The sequence below is a fragment of the Pungitius pungitius genome, chromosome 2, assembly GCF_949316345.1.
Source record: "Pungitius pungitius chromosome 2, fPunPun2.1, whole genome shotgun sequence".
Lineage (NCBI taxonomy): Eukaryota > Metazoa > Chordata > Actinopteri > Perciformes > Gasterosteidae > Pungitius > Pungitius pungitius.
The window spans coordinates 8700160-8720819 of record NC_084901.1 but is presented as its reverse complement, the minus strand read 5'-3'; the positions used below and the strand labels follow the sequence as shown (position 1 = coordinate 8720819).

Genomic DNA, 20660 nt, shown 5'->3' with positions numbered 1-20660 from the left:
AGAAGAGGATAGTTCCAGAGGAGGTCCAGGTGGCAGAGAGTGTAGAGGTGGAACAAAACAAAGGTTTGGACCAGGATCAATTATTTACATTTGTAAAGCAGCTATTTAAATCCCAAACCTTTTAATCCATGTTCCCTCTGAGGTGTGTTTTTTCCAACCCAGAAGGGTGATTATAAGTCAGCCATTTGAATTCTGCGGTCTGCTACTAAGAGGCGATTGCTCTCCAGTTCAAACCACCTCAATATCTGCTCTAAAATCAATATCCACATCTGCAGTGTTCCGTCAGACTTTCCTCCTCACCAGCTTGCCACTGCTGCCTTTAAACGCACCTCACTCACTCCCTGCAGTGTGTCCTCTTCTCTGATTGGAACCTGTCAGTCAAACGGCCGAGTGTCTGTCCGTCAGAGAATACCCATTGAAACCTGTTCGGTGGCGCCACCGAACAGGTTTCGAGGTTCATGCGTTCGTTAATCCACGCACGTGGGTCTGTGCCAAACATTTCCTGACTTCTCCGCCGCTATTGTGTTTGAACACAAGCCTACACTAATGAACTCCCTTTGTGCATGAGTGTCTGTAGTGGCGACGTGGAGACGTGTCTCCGAGCCGGCCCTCTGACTCTTTGTCTTTTGTGTGTGTAAAGATCTTTGAGCGGATCCTTTTCATCTGGGCCATCCGCCACCCGGCCAGCGGCTACGTGCAGGGCATCAACGACCTGGTCACGCCCTTCTTCGTCGTCTACGTCTTTGAGTACATCGGTAAGTGGCTCCCTCTCGAAACCTCCCTTTTGTGCAATATGCTACTGATGTCGTCTCCCTGATCTCCTTTTGTTCTTTGTGACACTTTGAGCCTCAGTCTGTGTCCCAGTGTGCACACGCGAGCTGCGTTCCCCCCGAGCACGAGCTGTGGGCGCAGGTGGGCCGGTCGCCCTCCCGCTCTGCGCATTCATGTTTGCCGCATTGATTCTGATCCCACTCTTAATCTCTTTCCCACCATAAGTGTACTGTGTCTGAAACAAAACACACAGCCGCGGAAAGTCTGTATTTTGCTGTTTACTTGAATACAACTGGTATTAGTAGTATGAGCAGCTGAAAGAGCACCGCCAGTGATCTTAATTATCTTTTCATAATTAGTAGTCTTTATTAAAAAGACAGCAGAGACGAGACATATCAGACGTAGCGAAAGGCCCTGGATTTTAAACCTGTGCTCTGTGAATTTAACTCTTTGAAGCAATAATTCTTGTAAGAAGCATCGCACGTCTTATCAAGTTAATGTTTTTTTGCTTTTGAGTCAGCTAATCATCTAATGGGCTATTTTCAGGTTGAACCCCACTCATTTTCGAGGTTATTTGCCATTGCAGATTTTGTTTTTGAATACGGTCCTATTAGCCATCTCAATCACATTCCGGGGGTTGTTTTTCCAGCACGTAGCGTTATTTTTTAAGAAGCAAAAGTGTCTGAGCGGTTAGCCCCCCCCCCCCCCCCCCACGGGTTTCTAAAAGTTTTTAAGTGGCTCCATGCGTTTCTGTGTGCTTCCCCTTGTGCTGCGAGCTCTTCAATGCGCTGCACGTATACGCCGCGTCCCCTCGCTGCCGTGATTTGGCCCGTTGAGCACTCCGCGGAGCGCTCCTGGGACCGCCTCGCCCACTCCGCCCGTGGTCACCGAGAGACAATTAGGATCCACAAGTTAAGTGGTGACAAGCACGCACCCGGCGCTCTGCTTTGAGTGCCCCTACTCAAGGGTTTTCTCTACTTCAATCCAATGCAGCAATACCACAAACTGCAGCACGAGCAAACCCGTTTCGGGGGAGCACTTCTAACCGAGCTGCGAACCCAACAAACGGCGCCTCTTTTTGTTCCGCTCCTCTCGGCCTCAACTTTACCTTTTCCTCCCCTTCTTTCCTTTTCGTCATGGCGCTCGGCTCTCCTGTGTCGGCTTCCCTTGTCTTTTCTATCGGCGTCATTTTTCCACATGCTTTATGCCTGCACTCTCTGTGCCTTTCTCGGTGGGGGGGGGGGGGGGGGGGGGGGGTGTGGCTCTCTTGTCTGATCTTCAAGGCGATCACTGCGGCTCTTTGTTCCCCTGCATCTCCACGCGCTGATGAGCTGCGGATAACGTGCACAGCCAGCCAACCTTCAAACGTGGCTGGCTGGCATCTCACATGCCGGGTTGGTGCGTGGTTGTTGTGTTTTTTAATTCTGACGCATAGAGAGCTTTGTCTCTCTCGTGACGTAGGACTTATTCTTCTCCTGTGTGCATGTGTTGGCGGAGGAAGAGGTGAGAGACTCACTTTTCCGGTGTTGTTGTGGTCGCTTGCTCTCTGGCTCTGCTGCTGCCATCTCTTCATTTTGCGTCCTCTACACCTCTAAGAATGATTACGAATATGTACTATTACGTTATCCCACACCCCGCGGCTGATGCCGCCCCCTGAACACCTCTCCCACAAACAAGTACGCAAATACAAGCATTCATAAGCGGTTCATAAGCGAACCGCCAGAACTGTCCATTACTTTTCTTACTGCACATCGCCACAGGCCTTAGACATAGAGAATCGCAATAATAATAATAATAATATTGGAATAATATTATATTATTAGTTATATATTAATTTATTTTTATATAATTTTTCAAATGATTCATATTTGTAAAGAAGAATACTCAATTTTACCCTAATGCCAAAAATTGCAGTTGATTAAACAACAACAACAACACCAACAAGTTCCCCGCGCTGAGACGTGAGCTTGTGAGCTTCCTGCGGCCTCACGGACAGGAAGCAACATCAGCACTCCTTTTTAGTCTTATTTTCTGTCCACCTGGCAAATCCCACGCCAACTCTGACAGTTTAGCTCCGTTGTGGTCTTGGCCAACTCTTGATGCCTCTTCAGCAGCTAAATGGTGCACGATGCTGCTCACTCAGTCTGCCAGCTGCTGGTTCCTAAGCAGTTAGCTTCAGCTGCTTTTTTTTTTTTTTTTTGAAAGCTTACTTCACTGCCTGCTGCATCTGAGAAGAACGCTGATGAGACCGGTAGACGCCACAGTAACAACATTATCCTGCGTGTATTCGGGTCTGCAAGGGCATCTGCTTTAATGTCCTGCACAAAGTCTACTCTGCAGGAGCCTGGTTAATGGACTCAGCATGGGCTGTTGTGAGAAGTGAGGGCCCTGATAGTTTATATTATGGTACAGTGACCCGATCAGTACCCATTAAAGCTGTAAAGCTAAACGAGGAGCGCAGTCGCTGAGAGCGGGGCTCCGATCAGCAAGTAGCCATATAAGACTCGCACAGGATGATGAGCTATAGCAAGTGTCTGAACCGTGCAACGCTGTGTAGTGTGACAGCCGACAGCCGGCGGAAGAGAGTTTGTTATTAGGGAGCCTGATTAAGGCTTTATTGATTTATTCCCATTTGCTCAATCTTCTGTATCTTTTTGTTCCACTTTTCATATCTGGATTACAGAATCAGGAAACAGCCCTGGTCTGGCAGTGCGCTCCTTGTTCAGCCTTACACTCCATTTACCTTTTGATGATGCAAAGTGGAGTGTTTGCCCAACTACTCTGACCCCCCCCACACACACACACCCCGTCAACAACTTTCATTAACACCTGACTGTTAATCCACATTGAAAAGTTCCAATTGGTAGATTATTGATGAACTCTCCCGATGCCAAGGAAGGAAAAAATAGCACTAAAGTTGTTGTGTATCTACCAGGACTGTTAAGCAATCTAGCGGGCCTCCTTTTGTGCAGAAGGAGAAATTGATTTTGGAGAGTCTATCGTTCTCGCTCTCCGCCTGTGACGCGTCGCTTTGCTTTTGTCTCTCCCCTCCCCACACCCTCCCCGGTCTCCCACAGAGCAGCGCCTCCCCCATTAGCCGACAATAAAAGTCATCTAATTAAGGCCGGGATGGGCCGTGACGGGCCAAGGAGCAGGGCCGGCCCTCTCTAAATGTGGAGCGGCCATTGATCGGCCAGCGGATCCATAAAGCAATCTGCATGCCAGTGTCTAAGTATGGATCCGCTCCGGGAGAGAAAGATGAGGAGGGGGGGGGGGGGGGGGGGCAGGGCAGGCGGCAGGTTAAAAAGACAGGGGGAAGAGATGAGGTAGTGGCTTTTTTTTCTAAATGAATTCAGAGCGGCGAAGGCACGGCGGAGATGGCTGCTAGACTGAAGACAAAGTGGTAGAACGGCAGCCCCTGCCCCCCCCCCCCCCCATCCACACACATATGCACACAGGCACGCAGGGAGACGTTGTTGCTGAAGAGAAAGGAGGGGCGACTGTACGGAGGACTACAACTGCATAGAAAAAGACGACGTTCCAAAAAGGAGGCGGGAGAAACGACCGACTAAGAAAGCGCCCTCCCGCCCATCAACCAGGAGACGACAAGTTGTAGCGGGAAGAAAGTGGCGGGCAGCGGCCTCTTCTCCGCCACATGGATTCATGGAAGAATTCAGCACTTAACTCGGACAGTGTTGGCCTCCGCAGCGGAGTTGTCTCTTGAATGACCGACCAAAGGCCTTTTACATATTTACTGTGGGTCCGTTTGGGTTCTCTCTGCTGCAGGCATCTCACAGTTTTGAAGAATTTATTTCAGAATGGAAAAAAATAGATGTGAAAGCTCTGAATTTAACAAAAAGGTCCAATATTGACAGAACTGCTGTGTTTTTATGTAATATCTCATTGAATATTTGTCCGGAAATGCTTCGGGAGGTTTTTGATGTTGCTTCGTACCTGCAGTTTCCTAGAGAAATCCTTCTGCCGTTTTGTCGACATGTGTTGTCGTCCCTGTAGAAGTGGGATGATCTGCTTAGGAAGCAGGAACTCTTGAGGAGTAAAGCTCGAGGACAAACATAAAATATTCTTGGTCAAATATGTTTGAAATTGTAAATGCGTTTTATTGCAACAGAGGGAGAGGCTCATCTCCCAATGGGAAGAACTGAAGACGTTTTCCTTTTTAGAAGGGAAGTCTGAATCATTTACACAACACACAGTGTGTGACCAACCAACCAGAGTCCTGAGTACATCAGAAAGGATTTGGGAATCTGTCCTCGGTGTTATTAGGGAAGATAGAGGGAGCAAGCAGAGCAATGGGTCTGTGATGTAGGTTGTGATTGGGCTGTGTGAGTGTGTGTTTATAACATAGAGGCTTGGCCCTGGACACATGCCCTTTTTACTCCACAGGCTACTCTTTCCAGCCAAAAGTCTAGTTCCTTTTATGCTCTCCATGACTTGCTTATGCGAGGCAACTTCTGCCTCCTTAGGGCACATTTGTAAATTATACATGCAGCTTTTAGTAAGTAAGAGCTTGAGGTCACTCAGCGTTTCTCATTAATTACCTAAACTGGCAGCTCGCCATAGTCTTATTTTGTCCCACCACAGGTCCACATTGAACCCCAGAATGTTTTTTTTACACTTTATTGCGGGTGAAGCTGGCTGACCCTGGCAGCAGGACATGGACTGCCTCATGTACGTTTTTGGAGAGGTCCCGGGGGTGAAGGGGGCCTGCGGCTCGGTCCGTGTCAGCTCTGCGTGGAGTAGAAGTACAAATTTACATGAAATACTACCTCAACCCTCAGTTTGGTATTGGACTGGACTAAATGTACAACTGCTAAATCGGGTACACGAGCACACCGGCCCTTCGTAGATCCAGCCTCCTCCATTTAGCTCTGAAAGGCCCACAGACTGATGCATCACAGCTAGAAATGTGAAAGCTGTTAATGACTGCAGCTTGGGCACAATACAAATTCCAGTTACTCACTGAAAGAAAGCCGTTTATTTTGAAAATCAGAACCAGTATGACTATTACTTTAACAGTTAAGCAAGTGGCCTATTGGGAAGAAATAAAGAATTCACCTTAACACAAATGTCTTTAATGTACGACTCAAAATGTCCCCAGCAGATCAGTTTGCGACTCTGTAATGCTCCATGGTAATACTCTGATGGGATGTTTTTTCGAGATGGGTCGTAGGTCATCTGTGCTCGTGAACACTCGTGCACTGTAGCACGGCTCAAACTGCTCATGCTGTTGTTCTTTTTGCCGACGCGTGTTTGCACCTCCATCACCACGCATTGAGCTCACACGGGTCAAGGTGTGACAGGTACATCTTATACAGGCGCACGCATCTGCACGTGCACGCACCTGCACACACACAACAGTCGCAGTTTGCGTGACATTGCAGACACACTGGTTTGGTCGGGCATCCGGGGGAAAAAAGCTTGGAAAATGGAAACGTAATCAGTAGTCAGCTGTGATGAAATGCCTACAGGAGCGTGACAACACACACACACACACACACACACACACAGACAGGGCTGAGACAGAAGAGTCTCATCAGACGTTATGACGCCTCGTGCGTGACCCAGCAGTCGGCTTCGCTTCGGGCGTTGACTTTTGGCCCTTCCGGCGTCGTGTTGTCTGGTGCTTGCATCTCCCCTTCAGCTCTCTGCATTACCGCTCATATCTGCTCTGTGATCTGCTCTGTGATCTGCTCTGTGATCTATGTGTCTGTCTTGCGGCTCCGGTAGAGGCGAAGTAAGCCCCGCCGCTCTGTGCCACGCGCTTGTTTGTATTTTCAATCCGAGCCCTCCTCACCAGCGGGATCACCGCGCTGGAGCGCCGCTAGATGATCGGCTCAGCGTGCGTGGTCGTGGAGAGGAAGTGGCGACCTTTGAGGACTCGGTACGCTCCGGTGTCGTTAGGATGCGGGCCGCTGCCATTTGGTGTTTTCAGTCCCTCTGGTGTTACTGTTTCTAACGTCACCTAATAGATGGAGCCTTGTTGATGCTCTGTTGATGCAGTTGATCAACTGTGTCCTTTTTTTATTGCTTTTTAATGCTTCTAGTGCACTTTTTTTGTTGTGTTTTGTCACATTTCATGATGTCATCCTAAAGTGTTTTGTTGTATTGATTCTAGAAGTGCATTTGATAATGCTGATCACTGCAAGGCTGCCCCATCATTCAGGCGCATGCCTTCATCCACAAGATACTAAATTATAGTAAATCTGAAAAGCACTGCATCCACCTTTTGCCTCCCGACCCCCTGTGGGTCTCTCTGATCTCGGCCGGTAGATGGTTAACTATCGCCGGCGTAGTCCGACATGCCGGCGGCGCCCTCCGTCCTAAACCTCGCTCTGATTGCCGGCTGAGATCAGCTCTAACGAGCTGCTTAGCGGTCGACGCTGTCTGGGGAAACTGTCTCTTCAACTTTATTCCTCGTCAGCTTTCGCCTTGTCTTAATTTCTCCGGCTTTAATCATCAGATGAGATTACCGTTGACTCATCGTCGGCATTAGTCTGCCCCCGCTGCCTCCCCCCGCCTCCCTCCCCATGCAGTTTGTTTGAGATTTGTTCTTCAATTTTCTTTGATGCCGCCTCTGTCTCCCTCGCTCTGTCTCTCTATCTCTCCCCCCCCGCTGGAGCTTTGTCGTAGGCTCCGCTCATCTATTCGGTTTAGAGCGCAATCACCATGTTTCTGGGGGTTAAGTAATAGCATTTGGACGGGCAGAAATTGAATCAGATGTGTGTTTCTGACCCTCTGTCTGCACCTCTCTCTCTCCATAAATGTCTCTCTTTCGCTTCCCTGAAATAGGTTATTTTCTCTCACACAGTTGATGGTTGACACTTTGTATTCGGTCTACTTCTTTCTCCTGAGGAGGCTGCATTTAGGAGTCTTATACGGAGGTGGGCACTACGGCAAAAAAATCAGGATCACCATCCATGATGCTATCATAACCCTGATTTATGGTTTTTCAGCTTGTTTTGTTACTGAGCAATAGATTTATAGTATAGATAAGAAGTATACACTCACCGGCCACTTTATTAGGTACACCAGTCCAACTGCTCGTTAACACTTAATTTCTAAGCAGCCAATCACATGGCGCAACTCAGTGCATTTAGGCATGTAGACATTGTCAAGACAATCTCCTGCAGTTCAAACCGAGCATCAGTATGGGGAAGAAAGGTGATTTGAGTGACTTTGAACGTCGCATGATTGTTGGTGCCAGAAGGGCTGGTCTGAGTATTTCAGAAACTGCTAATCTACTGGGATTTTCACGCACAACCATCTCTAGGGTTTACAGAGAATGGTCCGAAAAAGAAAAAACATCCAGTGAGCGGCAGTTCTGTGGGCGGAAATGCCTTGTTGATGCCAGAGGTCAGAGGAGAATGGCCAGACTGGTTCGAGCTGATAGAAGGGCAACAGTGACTCAAATAACCACCCGTTACAACCAAGGTGGGCATAAGAGCATCTCTGAACGCACAGTACGTCGAACTTTGAGGCAGATGGGCTACAGCAGCAGAAGACCACACCGGGTGCCACTCCTTTCAGCTAAGAACAGGAAACTGAGGCTACAATTTGCACAAGCTCATCGAAATTGGACAATAGAAGATTGGAAAAACGTTGCCTGGTCTGATGAGTCTCGATTTCTGCTGCGACATTCGGATGGTAGGGTCAGAATTTGGCGTCTACAACATCAAAGCATGGATCCATCCTGCCTTGTATCAACGGTTCAGGCTGGTGGTGGTGATGTCATGGTGTGGGGAATATTTTCTTGGCACTCTTTGGGCCCCTTGGTACCAATTGAGCATCGTTGCAACGCCACAGCCTACCTGAGTATTGTTGCTGACCATGTCCATCCCTTTATGACCACAATGTACCCAACTTCTGATGGCTACTTTCAGCAGGATAAAGCGCCATGTCATAAAGCTGGAATCATCTCAGACTGGTTTCTTGAACATGACAATGAGTTCGCTGTACTCAAATGGCCTCCACAATCACCAGATCTCAATCCAATAGAGCATCTTTGGGATGTGGTGGAACGGGAGATTCGCATCATGGATGTGCAGCCGACAAATCTGCGGCAACTGTGTGATGCCATCATGTCAATATGGACCAAACTCCCTGAGGAATGCTTCCAGCACCTTGTTGAATCTATGCCACGAAGAATTGAGGCAGTTCTGAAGGCAAAAGGGGGTCCAACCCGTTACTAGCATGGGGTACCTAATAAAGTGGCCGGTGAGTGTAGATCCGCAAGGTAACAAGACACCACAACAAATTCCATTCTTAATAAAATAGTTATAGTGTTACCAATTTGATAAAACAGCAACACGTATTAATTTCATTATAGTTTGCGACTTTACACCAGTTTAAAATGTGTCATGATGTAAACAAATAGGTGGAAAGGCACTTGAGGACCCAATCACAAGTCTAAATCGTTTCTATTTTTTCCAGCTTGTTTGAGTGTACATAAGATCCACCGTGGTAATGTACTCAAAAATCCATTCAGTGTTTAGGAACGCTGTCCAGATTCACCGGATCGTTACAGATTTGAAGCAGAGCCTGACGATAAATTCTGTAACGTAAGAAGGGAAATAAGCTGTATTCTATCTCAGGCCGGTTTCATTTCATTACGTATTGTGATAAGTGTGACGGTTTGGTGAGGTGGAGGAAGGAAGCGTTCCAGCCAGCTAGAGCAAATCAATTCTGTATTTTGTCAGAGAACAGGACACGGATATGCTAATTAGAAGAGCGTGAACATGATGACAGACATGGGAAATCTGCTGGAGCCATGTCAAGGCCACTTGCGTTTGGATGTGTCGGGAACCTTCGACTTGTGGGAAACAACCGCTGTAACCACTTAGACCGTCGTCCGTGGTTGATCATTACATAATATGAAGCTTGAAGCCAATAGCAGCCAATAGCTTCGACTGCATCCGGCCTGATCTTATTTCCCCGTCGAACCGGAGATTTTCCTCATGCCTCCTGATAAAAAGCAATAGAGCGCCCAAATGATCCGGAGAAATAGTTCTGTCAAGAAATGATTTATCTTCTGTGAATAATCACAAGGGTTATTGAATATTTTTAGATTAAGTTAATTATGTGACTATAAAAAGCCATAAATTGAAGCCCTCCTCATAGAGTCCTTATATCTCGTTTTCCCTGTCAGCACTTTTATTGGGGGGGGGGGGGGGGGAAGCGGTAAAAAAAATTCTATTTTTTCATTCTGTCACCAGTGAGACGCAATTTGCTTGACCTGATGCAATTGGATGCAATTCAGACAGTTGTCTTACGGCGGCGTGTGGTGTTCAGGGTTGCGTCATCCCGCTCTCGCGCAAAACGTCTCGTACGCGCGTCTGAAACAACGACAACGGCGCCGTGCACACGGACGGATCCGCTCTCGCTAATATCCGCCTGCGACTGCTTCAGGCGTCACTCCGCCGTTTCATTGTGGCAGCTGTCGTTCATAACTATAATGGCTCTAATCTATAGCAAGTTGTAAATCGGCTATAGTAACAAGTAATGATATGTAATGTAATAATAACGGCCCCCCCATCACTGTTCGGCCAGAAGCCTGTAGACACACACACACACACACACACACACACACACACACACACACACACTTAGGACTTAATGGACCGATTCGTCACTTGTCTGTTGAACGAATAATTCTTTTTCAAATGAATCCATTTTTTTTAAATGTCCATGATAACTTTCCTGGAACCGTCCCGGTGTTTCTTCCTCGCGTCAAACTGTGGGAAACCAAAAAGGATCCGACGCCCGCCATGCCCCTAAAACCCTAGATCCAGCGACCCTGATTCGCCTCTGCCCGCTCAATGACCTAATGCGATCGACTGAGTGACATACAACCACCCACATCCGTTTGGTTAAAAATGCCTCTCGGTGTGTCTCCTTTTTTTCCCTCCCCACTTTCCCCCATCTTGTGCCGTGATGTTTCGGCAAATCAACCCCGGCGCCTCGTAGCAGGAAGTGTTGTTTGCTCGCCGGCCCGCCTGCAGTGCTTCTGATCATTCAGCAATGCTCACACCACTCCACTCCGCCCCCCGCGCGCGCACCCATACATGTGCCGTACTAACATCCCACAAGCCAATGTGGGAGGGGGGAGGGGGGAGAGATACATTAGCCGCGCTCGGCGTTTGCACACAAGGCGCCATCTCACCCCCGGGGCCAAGTGGATCATTACGTGTCTGCAGATAGGCAGATATGGCATTAATAGCTTGTTCCATTTGATGTCAAGGACATTATCTTGCCAGCAGCTGTGGGGCCCGCTGTTTGATGTATGGACACATGGCTCATGGTGCAGATAGCGGGAGATGAGAACATTGCTGCAGTGATCCTGTAGATTTCGGCAGGCCCACAATGTTGCTTATCGCTGGTTCAGGGCTTTCAATGAGGAAGAAAAAAGCTTGGGACTTTCAAGAACTATGAGGCCAAGACACTGGATATCATCCTATTCATCTGATTTTTTGGAAATTAGAAGGGGGATTCAAGATAAGTTTCTTAGTTTTGTGAACCCCAAAAAATAATTATAATAATCTATACATCCCTTCTACCCTCTGTATTCTCTCTCTCATTCATTCTTACTTTTCTTCCTGTGTGTGTGTGTGTGTGTGCGTGTGTGTGTGTGCGCGTGTGTGTGTGCGCTTGCTGCTAATGTGTTAGTGACACCAGGCTTTCCAGGTTGACTCTTCTTAATTATCCACTGCCACCTCTCTTTGGAAAAAACAAAACAGTCCAACAACACAAATGTTCAGCTCTCATTACCAGCTGTGTTATTGTGCTAATTGTGCAACAGTGGAGAGATCACACGTGTTATGTTGTTACAGAATCCATAGTGAGAGGAAGGTGAGGAAGGGGGCGGGGGGGGAGACGATGCAGCAAGGTGCAAATATTGCGCCAGCATTTCCTGCTCTGTCACCTGGGTGTCAATCTGAGGGCTGGCAGTGTATTTTGGCAACCCGGTTTTAGGTCGTTAGCTTCTTTTGATTTTACCCCGAACCGGCGCTGTAAATTATAAGTATTGACTGCGTGTGATCTTGTGAGTTTTGGATTGGGAAGACTTTGTAAAAACTCTCTCTGCCTACAAGGTTTGCTTGTGATTAATCAACAGCTAACAGAAGGCTGTCAAACGGGACCGTTTCTTATTGCAGTGCAAGGCGCGCGCACACACACACACACACACACACACACTTGGGATACACATACTTTATGATTGCATCAAGCTAAACTAGCTCGTTTATCATCTTACATCACATTACCTTGTGGCCCATATTTGTAGAGGGCAGATGGCGCGCGTTGTGTACACTCACAAACATGTGTGTTTATGTGTGTGTGTGTCTGAGTGGGGGCGTGGGCGCTCGCCATTCGGTCTCTGGAGGTGTAACCCCGGCTCTGCATGCCAAGCTGTGCCAAGTGCTCACAGCTGCCAGTGCTGCCAGGTCTCCCTAGACAGGTTGCCCCCCCTCCCGCAGCAGGACAAACAGGAAATAAGCCCCGGAGCCTGGCAGGAAACCCTCTGCAGCCAATGAGAGGAGGGGAAGGAGGGAGAGGGGAACAGCTTGGAGAGGCAGGGGTAATAGCAATAGAAGGCATGTCAAACGAGTGTGTTGGAGAAGTGGAGGAAACAAGGGAGGGAGGGAAAGTGTTGACATACCGAATGAGAGATCAAGAGACTATCAGAGGAAGGTATGAGAAGAGGCACGAGCGGCAGATCGTGGGAGGGGAGATGCAAAGTGAGACTGTGTCAAGAAGAGAAAAATAGTTCACCTTAAATGCGGGTTGTCGGAGAAAGTTTGGAATCATAAATGAAACGGTCCCGTTTTTGTAAAAAAGAGACTTCAAAGGTGTGAGTTTCTGCACGCGCGTGCTGCTGCTTCTCGTGCGTGCGTTTGTGTTTGTGCGCTTTTGGCTTCAGAGGCCTGCGCATCCCAGTTGGTGCACAGACGGCGGGCTCGGAGCCGATGAGACCAATCAGTGGCCTCTCCTTTGGAAGGAAGTTCGACTGACCCAAAGGGCCCGTGGCGGCGTTCAAGGCGGGCCCCCGTGTAGATGTTTTGTTGCGTTGTGTCACCAGAATGCTGGTAGTCTGCAGGACGCCGCGGTCCATGAGAATGAAGCCGCGGCACTCGGCGCCCACATCGGAGCGCTTGGTCCGGCGAACAGAATGAGCTGTCGGGACTCCCTGTCCGTGAAGGTGACTAATGACCCTGGCGCTGGCGTTTTTTGTGAACATTTATCAGTGTCCAGCGAGCGTGACAGCGACTGGTTTGAGGCCTTTGGGGCGCCACTTGGTCCCCCAGAACACCGGAGCAGCGGCGCCTTGTTAACCGGCGCGGATTGCCAGTTGTAACTGGTTTACAATAAGTGTATTCAAACTACAAATCCAATGGCGTCCCAGAGAGAGAGAGAGTGAGCGGGAGTGAGAGTGAGAGGGGAGGGGGGGCCGACTCCATTCATGTGTTGCTGTGGAGGAGCCATCAAACTAAATACTGACCGACGGCGTCTCTGCGCCTCGACGCCGCGTTTCTCTTTTAGCTGATCGTTGTAGACTTCACGCGCTGTGGCCCCAATTGAAGCGGGGCAGAAATATTGCTTTCATCACATTTTTTTTTCTTCTCATTTCATTAAATTGGATTTCATGAATATGGCATCTCGGTGCACCAATCATGTCGGTAGCGTTGTGGCCTGCGGCTGTGGTCAGAATGAGCCGTGCTGACGTCTGACCGCCAGCCGTCCACCCAAAGACCTGGTTGCCGGGGTTGGGGGGGGGTTAGGGGGTTGCTCCTGGACCAGCTTGAACCATCCAGGTCTGATGAGACAAGAAGGTCTCCCTTAAAATGCAGCCGTCTCGCCACCTCCTCGTGACTGGCTCCATAGTCCTGGCCCGCCGCCAGCTCCCTGTCCGTCTGTCCGTCAGAGTGGGCATGCTCATTACAACCTTGGCGACACTCCGCTGGGGTTGCCAAGGATACCGAGCAGCGCCGGCGGGTGTGTGCGTGAATTTCCTTTTTGGTATGTGACCGCACATACACGCATTTGCACGCTCGCAAATGTGTGTCGCCGCGCCCCCCCCCCCCCCCCCCTCACCGTCTCTCAGTGGATCATTGTTAATCAGTCTCTTCTCCACTGGCTGTCGGGGGCTTGTCAGAAGCCCGTCAAAGGCCCCCCCCGCGCTCCGTCACACACTGCTGCCGTTAATGACATCTGATGACACCCGTCGCTGAAGTCACCCGCCGGTTATGGCAGTGGAGCTCGGGGCGCTCGCTGCTCGCCGGCCGTCTCCTCCGTGCGGTCTCCTCTGTGTGGCAGTGCCTTTTTGTCTTTCTGCAGTGTTCATTCCCAGCCTCCCACGACGTGCTCCCTTCTCCACCTCACACCTCACGAATGCTGCCGTAACCTTTTTTTTCAGAGCCGCTTAGTAACCGAGTCGATTCTGGTATGCGTATCATCATCATTATCATTAAATAAAAATACTGTTCTTTTTTTACTTTAGTGACGTCATTTGCAGCGGTCCTTTTACTTCGAAGCGAGTTCAAAGCCGAAGCAAACATGATATAAATGAAGTTAACCACACTCATTTGAAATGTACATATTACTCTGTGTGAGAACGTGTGCAATTTTCAGAATATTCAACCTAGATGCGGGAAAAAGGTTGAAAGATTCCAATTATTAGATATATAATCTCTAATGTCAGTGTCATCGTTCCTTTCCACGCGTCCCCGTCTTAGCCGCGGCAACCCTTACTCGGCCTCCTGACCTCATGTCCTTGCTGCGAGTGCTGAGCTTTGAGCTTCGTTAGTTTCGAGGCCCCCGCTCAGATTCCCTTCACCTCTTCCACCTTCCTCAGATTTTTAGTTCCCCCATCTCTTTCCCCTGCACTGCTTCATTATCACCCTCTCTCTCTCTCTCTCTCTGCCCCCCCTTTTGTCTTCTTCAGAGGAGGAGGTGGAGAACTTCGACGTGTCCAGTCTGGAGGAAGAGGCCCTGAGGAACATCGAGGCCGACAGCTTCTGGTGCATGAGCAAACTGTTGGACGGCATCCAGGTGAGCGAACGCCGAGAAGATGCCGGCTGCCTCAGAACCGCCTCCCAATGGCCACGTCTGGTTTTATATACTATACGTATTCTCTGGTCTCTGGTCTGTTTACGCTCGTCCGCAGCCGTCCAATCGGCTTGCACCGCAGCCAGTGCGGCATCGACAGTTTAATACGAGGTGGCTCTGAGGACGAACCCCAGAGGTGAGATCTTCCGGCCCCACGTAGCGACGATCCAAAGAGGCGGCCCGTGGGCAGCTGGACTACGTGTTGCGATTTAAGCCCTGAGATGTTGACGCGCTGAGACTTCTGCAATTGCTTCACAAATCAGATGCTTCCCTGGTTTTGCTTAATCGATAAGTTCTTTGTGACTGGAAGGCTTTAACGCACTCCTCAGGGACAGTGTAGCGGGGTATGCATCACTCCATAAAGCCACACTAAATGTGCAAAGAAGGGGTAAAAAGGTATTTAAAAGAAAGATCTCCTCGTCAAACTTCATAAAAAAACTATAATCAGATCACTGCTGTTCATGCAGCTTTCCTACGCAGTCTTTATTTATTACAACAGCAACATATGGGTTGAGGAGACCCATTAATTCTGCAGCGGCACACAGCTGACAACTGGTCACGCTCGTATGGTAACTTAGGAGGCTATTTGGCCAGTTGTTCTCTGATTTAATTCGACATGCAGTAAACACACCAGTCATCATTTTTGTTTGGATCTGGCACCCGGTGTTCTTCACTAAGGAAACGTTGCGCTCATGACAAAGTAATCCTTGGCAAGTGCGTAACATCACTGAGAAGAGTGAAGAGTTTAAATGTGCATGGCAGTGCAGATCGTAGTGACGCACACTGTGAGCATTGTGCACAAAGCCTTGTAGGTTTTTGGTAAATGGGATTGTCTTGCATATTTTCCTGGAGGCCAGCTAGTTGCACCAAGGCTTCTTGTTTCATCATCTCTCTCCCAAAACTTTTCCCCCCACCCAGCTCTCCGAATCACACACTGTGGCCATAGTTGAGCCATCTTTCAACTCTAAACACGCCAGCCCTGGATTAAAGCAGAGCAGCAGGCCCCCCGGCCGGGTCAATGACCCTAATCTAAAGTAACATTTAGGAGGATATCCGCAGAAGTTAGTGTTTAAGTGTATTGATCAGGCAATGCCCTTATTGTTGTATGGAAATAAGTGTTATCGGGGTGAAATAAAAAACTGTGGCGACGTCTCGGGGATGGAAGAGGGTTCTAATGGATCATTTCTAATAGTTTATGTTGGTCAATACACTTGTGCATTAAAAACAGACCCGGTGTCGTCAAAGTCAACATATTGCCAGGCCCGACGCTAAAGTTAATTAATAGTGAGGAGCATGTGGTGTGCATGAAGCGTGGTCATCCATAAATAACCATCAATTGGTTGGCTATTCATTTAGGAAATTAATAGAGGCTGTGCCTTGTTGCCCCTGAGAGATCAAGACGGGGGTGGGAGGGGGGGAGAAAGGCCGACAGAGAGAGAGAGGGAGGAAGTAAGAGAGAAAAATGGAGTGTGCTTCTTTGTGCGCGCGTGCCGATGTTTTCAGTCCCCCCGCGGCCGTGTTTGTTTGTGACCTTGGCTCCAAACTAATTACATGCAATGCACCAGGGAAGCCCCCCCCCCCCCTTTCCAATGCCTTGTAAACAATCTGACGAAGGCGGGTGCCTACGCTCCGTGATGAGTTGGTGATCCCTGTCCTGACCTCGTCTCCAGCCCTCTCACATCCACTACACACTTAACCAAGGCGCCCTGAAGGTGGGGGGCCAGGGGGTTAGGGAGAGACTGCCTATGCAGGTTACAATCCGCTCAGCGCCACGCTGGTGGGCGCTTGTTTTCCGACCACTTTGTATAAATTATTGAATGGGTTTTTAAATGTGTCACAATGCACCGTGAAACAGGGTTGGGGAAATTTGAGGATAAATTTGGAAGCTAAAAAAAAGAAAAAGAATCTTCCATTCCTCCATGAAACTGCTGCTGTAGTTTCGCTGCAATTTTTTATGATTATAGTACCTAGTGTACAGTGGAAGTACTTCTGAAAGTTTTCCTCATTTTTCAATGCAGTAAATTGGCCATTAGCTCTGGTTTTAGTGTCTCACTGCCACCTAAGAAGAAAAAAGCCAACAGGCTATTCTGGCTGTCAATTCGCTTAAGCGGCTTCTCTAATGAGCCGCCGCTTTAATTGGCAACACTGCAGCTCCCGCCCCCTTCCGGAGCGGGCCCGGTTATGAGGTACGTAGGTGTCCCAGCTGTACAAACGAGTTGTTGAGGGGGACGTTTCATTTTGTGTTAATCTTCACACTTCAAAAAGCATTAAAATGTAGAGAATTGCTACATCTTTGGATGACCCTTTTAACGGCTGGGGACAGACTGAAGAGCCACATTTCTCTCTGTGTGTGTGTGTGAGAATGTCTATGTGTGCTTTTGATGAAATTAGCTGTGTTGTCAGGCTGACATCCAGGACTACACACCCCCAGGCCAATGAACAACGCATCGCACACTTCACCCACATTGCGTTAGCAGACAGTGACTGACAGTTGCAGGGCTACATGAGTGAAGACAGCCATTCTTCTTTCCTGGCAGTGACCTTTAAGGCACTGCTAAATGGACAAGCCTCAACTACAGGAGAATGGCACGCGACCCCCGCAGTCATTTCACACATGAAACAGGCTGCACGCGTTGGCCTGTTCACAACTCGACCACTAAAGGTAAAGAATAAAACTTGAATAAAACAGACCAAAAAGTACATGGAAGTCCTATGAATCAGCACTTATGCCAATTTGGGACGCACTTCTGTTGAGTTGACCTCGACGTTACCTCGGCATCTCCAGCAGCCAATTAGTATCGGCTACTTGCGCTTAATTGAACATTGTCGCCGGCTGAGAAGGCCAAAACATGTTGAAACGTTTTTGCATCTGCCTTTTTTATGAATTTTAAAGAACCGGGACCTCTGCCCAATGTTGTGTTTTAAACATGCCCTGTTGAGCCTAAACCTTATTCTATATCAGTAAACTCGTCAGGATAAACAGAAGGTTTAATAACGCTGCTAATTAGTCCTGTGTAGGTGGTGAAGGTATCTGAGTGCTCGTGACTGTCACTCTCAGTACGTAGCAGTTTTCCGGTATGAGCCGTGAGGCAGCCAGTGTCTAACCTGCCACGCCAAGAGAGGCAAATGAAGTCAAAAAGAAAAACAAGTCCATTATTCCTACAAAACACCCCCAAAGGCTCTCTGTTTTTTTAAACCCGGGCCGATGAAAACCTGCCTTTTATGTTAATTCTGCAGATATGCCTTTTACAGCATGTATTTTTTTCTGTCCAGGGCCAAACTTTGAGGAATGTAATTTCACCTCGGGATCTGAACACTGTGGAGATGTTGATATTATTCATCAGACACACAGCTGTAGCCTTAAAATTAACTTCAGTCATTTTTATTTATAGCCACCACGGAGCGGAGAACATGAAGGACGTCTATATTCACATCTTGTTTTTCTTCACTTCACCGAGAAGCTTCAGAGATAAATGATTTTTGGCGGGTTTTCAATTCTGTTTCCTGCATTGAATCCGACGCTGCACTTTGGGATACTCACTGAGGCCGAAATGCCCCCGAGGTCGAAAAGATCTTCCATTTGGACAAAGCCGCTTCACAACCTCGAATCAGGCAGACCCGTCTCCATCAAAGTAAGCCAGATAAAAAAAATCAACATTCAATTAAGGACTCAACGGTTTACAGCGCCCTCTCCGCTGCCTGCAGCCCCTCCCCTGGTCTCTGCCTGCTCATTGTCAAGGTAACCATCTGTTTCTGCGGTGCCAGCTATAGATGGAGTCTCCCTCGAATGGGAACAGGGGTCCAAGGATTGACGTGTAGCAGACGGTAGTCAGACCAAACCAGACTCTGTGTCCTCTGTTGTCGTTTCCTCAAGGGGGGCCTACTGTCACAGTGGGCTGTCATTCAATCCAAAACTCACACACACACACACACAGACAAGAAGTGATCTTCCAGCTGGTGTGTGCGTGCGAGCCGCTCGACAGCTTGTTTGCACATGTGTGCATGTGTTTGTATAGTCTGTTTACCAGGTCGTATTGGAGTGCATGTACTGCTCCATGACACCTCGCGTTGGCCTCTGAGTCCCGGTGAAGCAGAAGTCAGAGCGTCTGTAGCCTCCCCGCTCGTTCCCCAGTGAAAGCTAAGAAGGGGCGGGGCTCCGCACAGACCTAATCGCTGAAAGCTGCCCATTGATGGATGGATTCATTGGTCGCTACTAGCTCGCATGAGCAGACTTAATGTTTTGTTTTTTTGGGACGAAACGATACCTTGAATTTTATATAAGAATATATCAAGTTTTTTTTTTTTTTAAATTATGGTTTAATAAGTGCACAAATTGACTGGGGATTTGATCTGAAAGGTTTCACATTTTTCATTTCAGCTCACCTTGAACCCCTCTTGCCCCCTCCCTTTATTCCAGAGAATATAGGCTGAGGCTTGAGGGGGACGTCTATGCATTAGGAAAGGCACAAAGGAAAGAGTGTGCGCCCTCCTGCTGGATGAAGAACATTGTTAGCGGAGGGACAAGTGGTGCTGATCACATTAAGGGTCATGTAGGGCAAGGCAGCTTTGCTTCCATTCCACAATTCTTCCGGCAAGGCGTTCTTAAAGTGCAGGTTAATCTCTCCGCTGCGGTTACTTCCCTGTACTTTCTTGTAACGAAAGAAAGCTTTTACATTTGCACTTCTAAGGAATCGTCGTTGGCTCGCTCGCGGGTAAACGGGCCCCGTCACAAAGTGAATGCTATGAAGAAGGCTACGTCTGGCAAAGCGTTCTCAGGTTTAATGGTCCAAGAGGCACGGTCTTAGGCGGTCGGCCTAATATTCACATTAGCCAGGTTAAGCTCTGCCTTCGGCAGTGACCTAATTTCCTATATGTCACATCTGTTTTAATACATGGTTTCTGTAATTGGGGTAGGGAATTGGAGAAACCTTTTTACATTCGTTCCCTCAGTTCTACTTTTTAAAATGTATTTTCTCCATCTCCGCCTGTGGTCCGCCTCATTCTGGTGGACGCCTGCGAGGAATTTCTTCAAACTTTCACGTTGGACTATTCAAGTTTTTTCGTTTACTTTATATTTTCTAGAAATCCGGGCCAACTTTGGGAACGCAAGCTCTTAGCCGTGCTGCCATTATTAGCTGCTGCACCACTTTGGAAATAGATTTCCAAGACACTTGATACAGGCAAAGGATCTAATGATACGGCGTGGCGTCGTGACGTGGACTATTTTAAGGATGTTGTTTCATCCAACAGGTAGATAGCCATGGAACTCAGTAAAGTGGATGTCTGTTAGGCTCCTATCCTAAACTACTTTTTTTTTTTTTGGACTTTGGTTTCCTGAGGAAGTATCTGGAAAAACGATTCCCAAACCCTCTCTGATAAGTTACATTAAGCACGTGCCTGCAATGTTATCATATGGACCAACCACCCCCTCATGCTGCCAACACACATCCAACTTGACCGCCCTCAAACTACACACAGACGCACACTAAAGCAACAGAAGGAAATCAGTCTGATTCGCCTCGAGCTCTGAACAACTGTAATTGTACACACCTTTGTCTACACCTTATCACAACCTGTCATCTGCCTCACACAATCACTTTCATCTTCTCTTTCTCTCACGCACACACGCATACGTACAAGGGTGACAGATCATTGCCATGTCCTTCAGTTTATTGTCCGCTCTTTATCTTGACCTGTCATCTCTCTCTCTCCCTCTCTGTCCTTACGTCTCTTCCCTCTCTCGTCCCCTCACTGCGTCGTCGTGTTGG

General features: G+C 48.3%; 1 protein-coding gene across 3 annotated transcripts in view; it reads left to right on the top strand.

Annotated features, from left to right (window-relative positions):
- The window catches only part of tbc1d22a (TBC1 domain family, member 22a), an 83647-nt gene that overhangs the window by 27555 nt on the left and 35432 nt on the right, over positions 1 to 20660 (top strand). For all 3 annotated transcript variants that reach the window (XM_037460120.2, XM_037460121.2, XM_037460119.2), the window contains 2 exons: positions 641 to 755; positions 14729 to 14835. In XM_037460120.2, coding sequence (XP_037316017.2) covers positions 641 to 755; positions 14729 to 14835 — 222 coding nt within the window. The remainder of the gene's footprint in view (positions 1 to 640; positions 756 to 14728; positions 14836 to 20660) is intronic.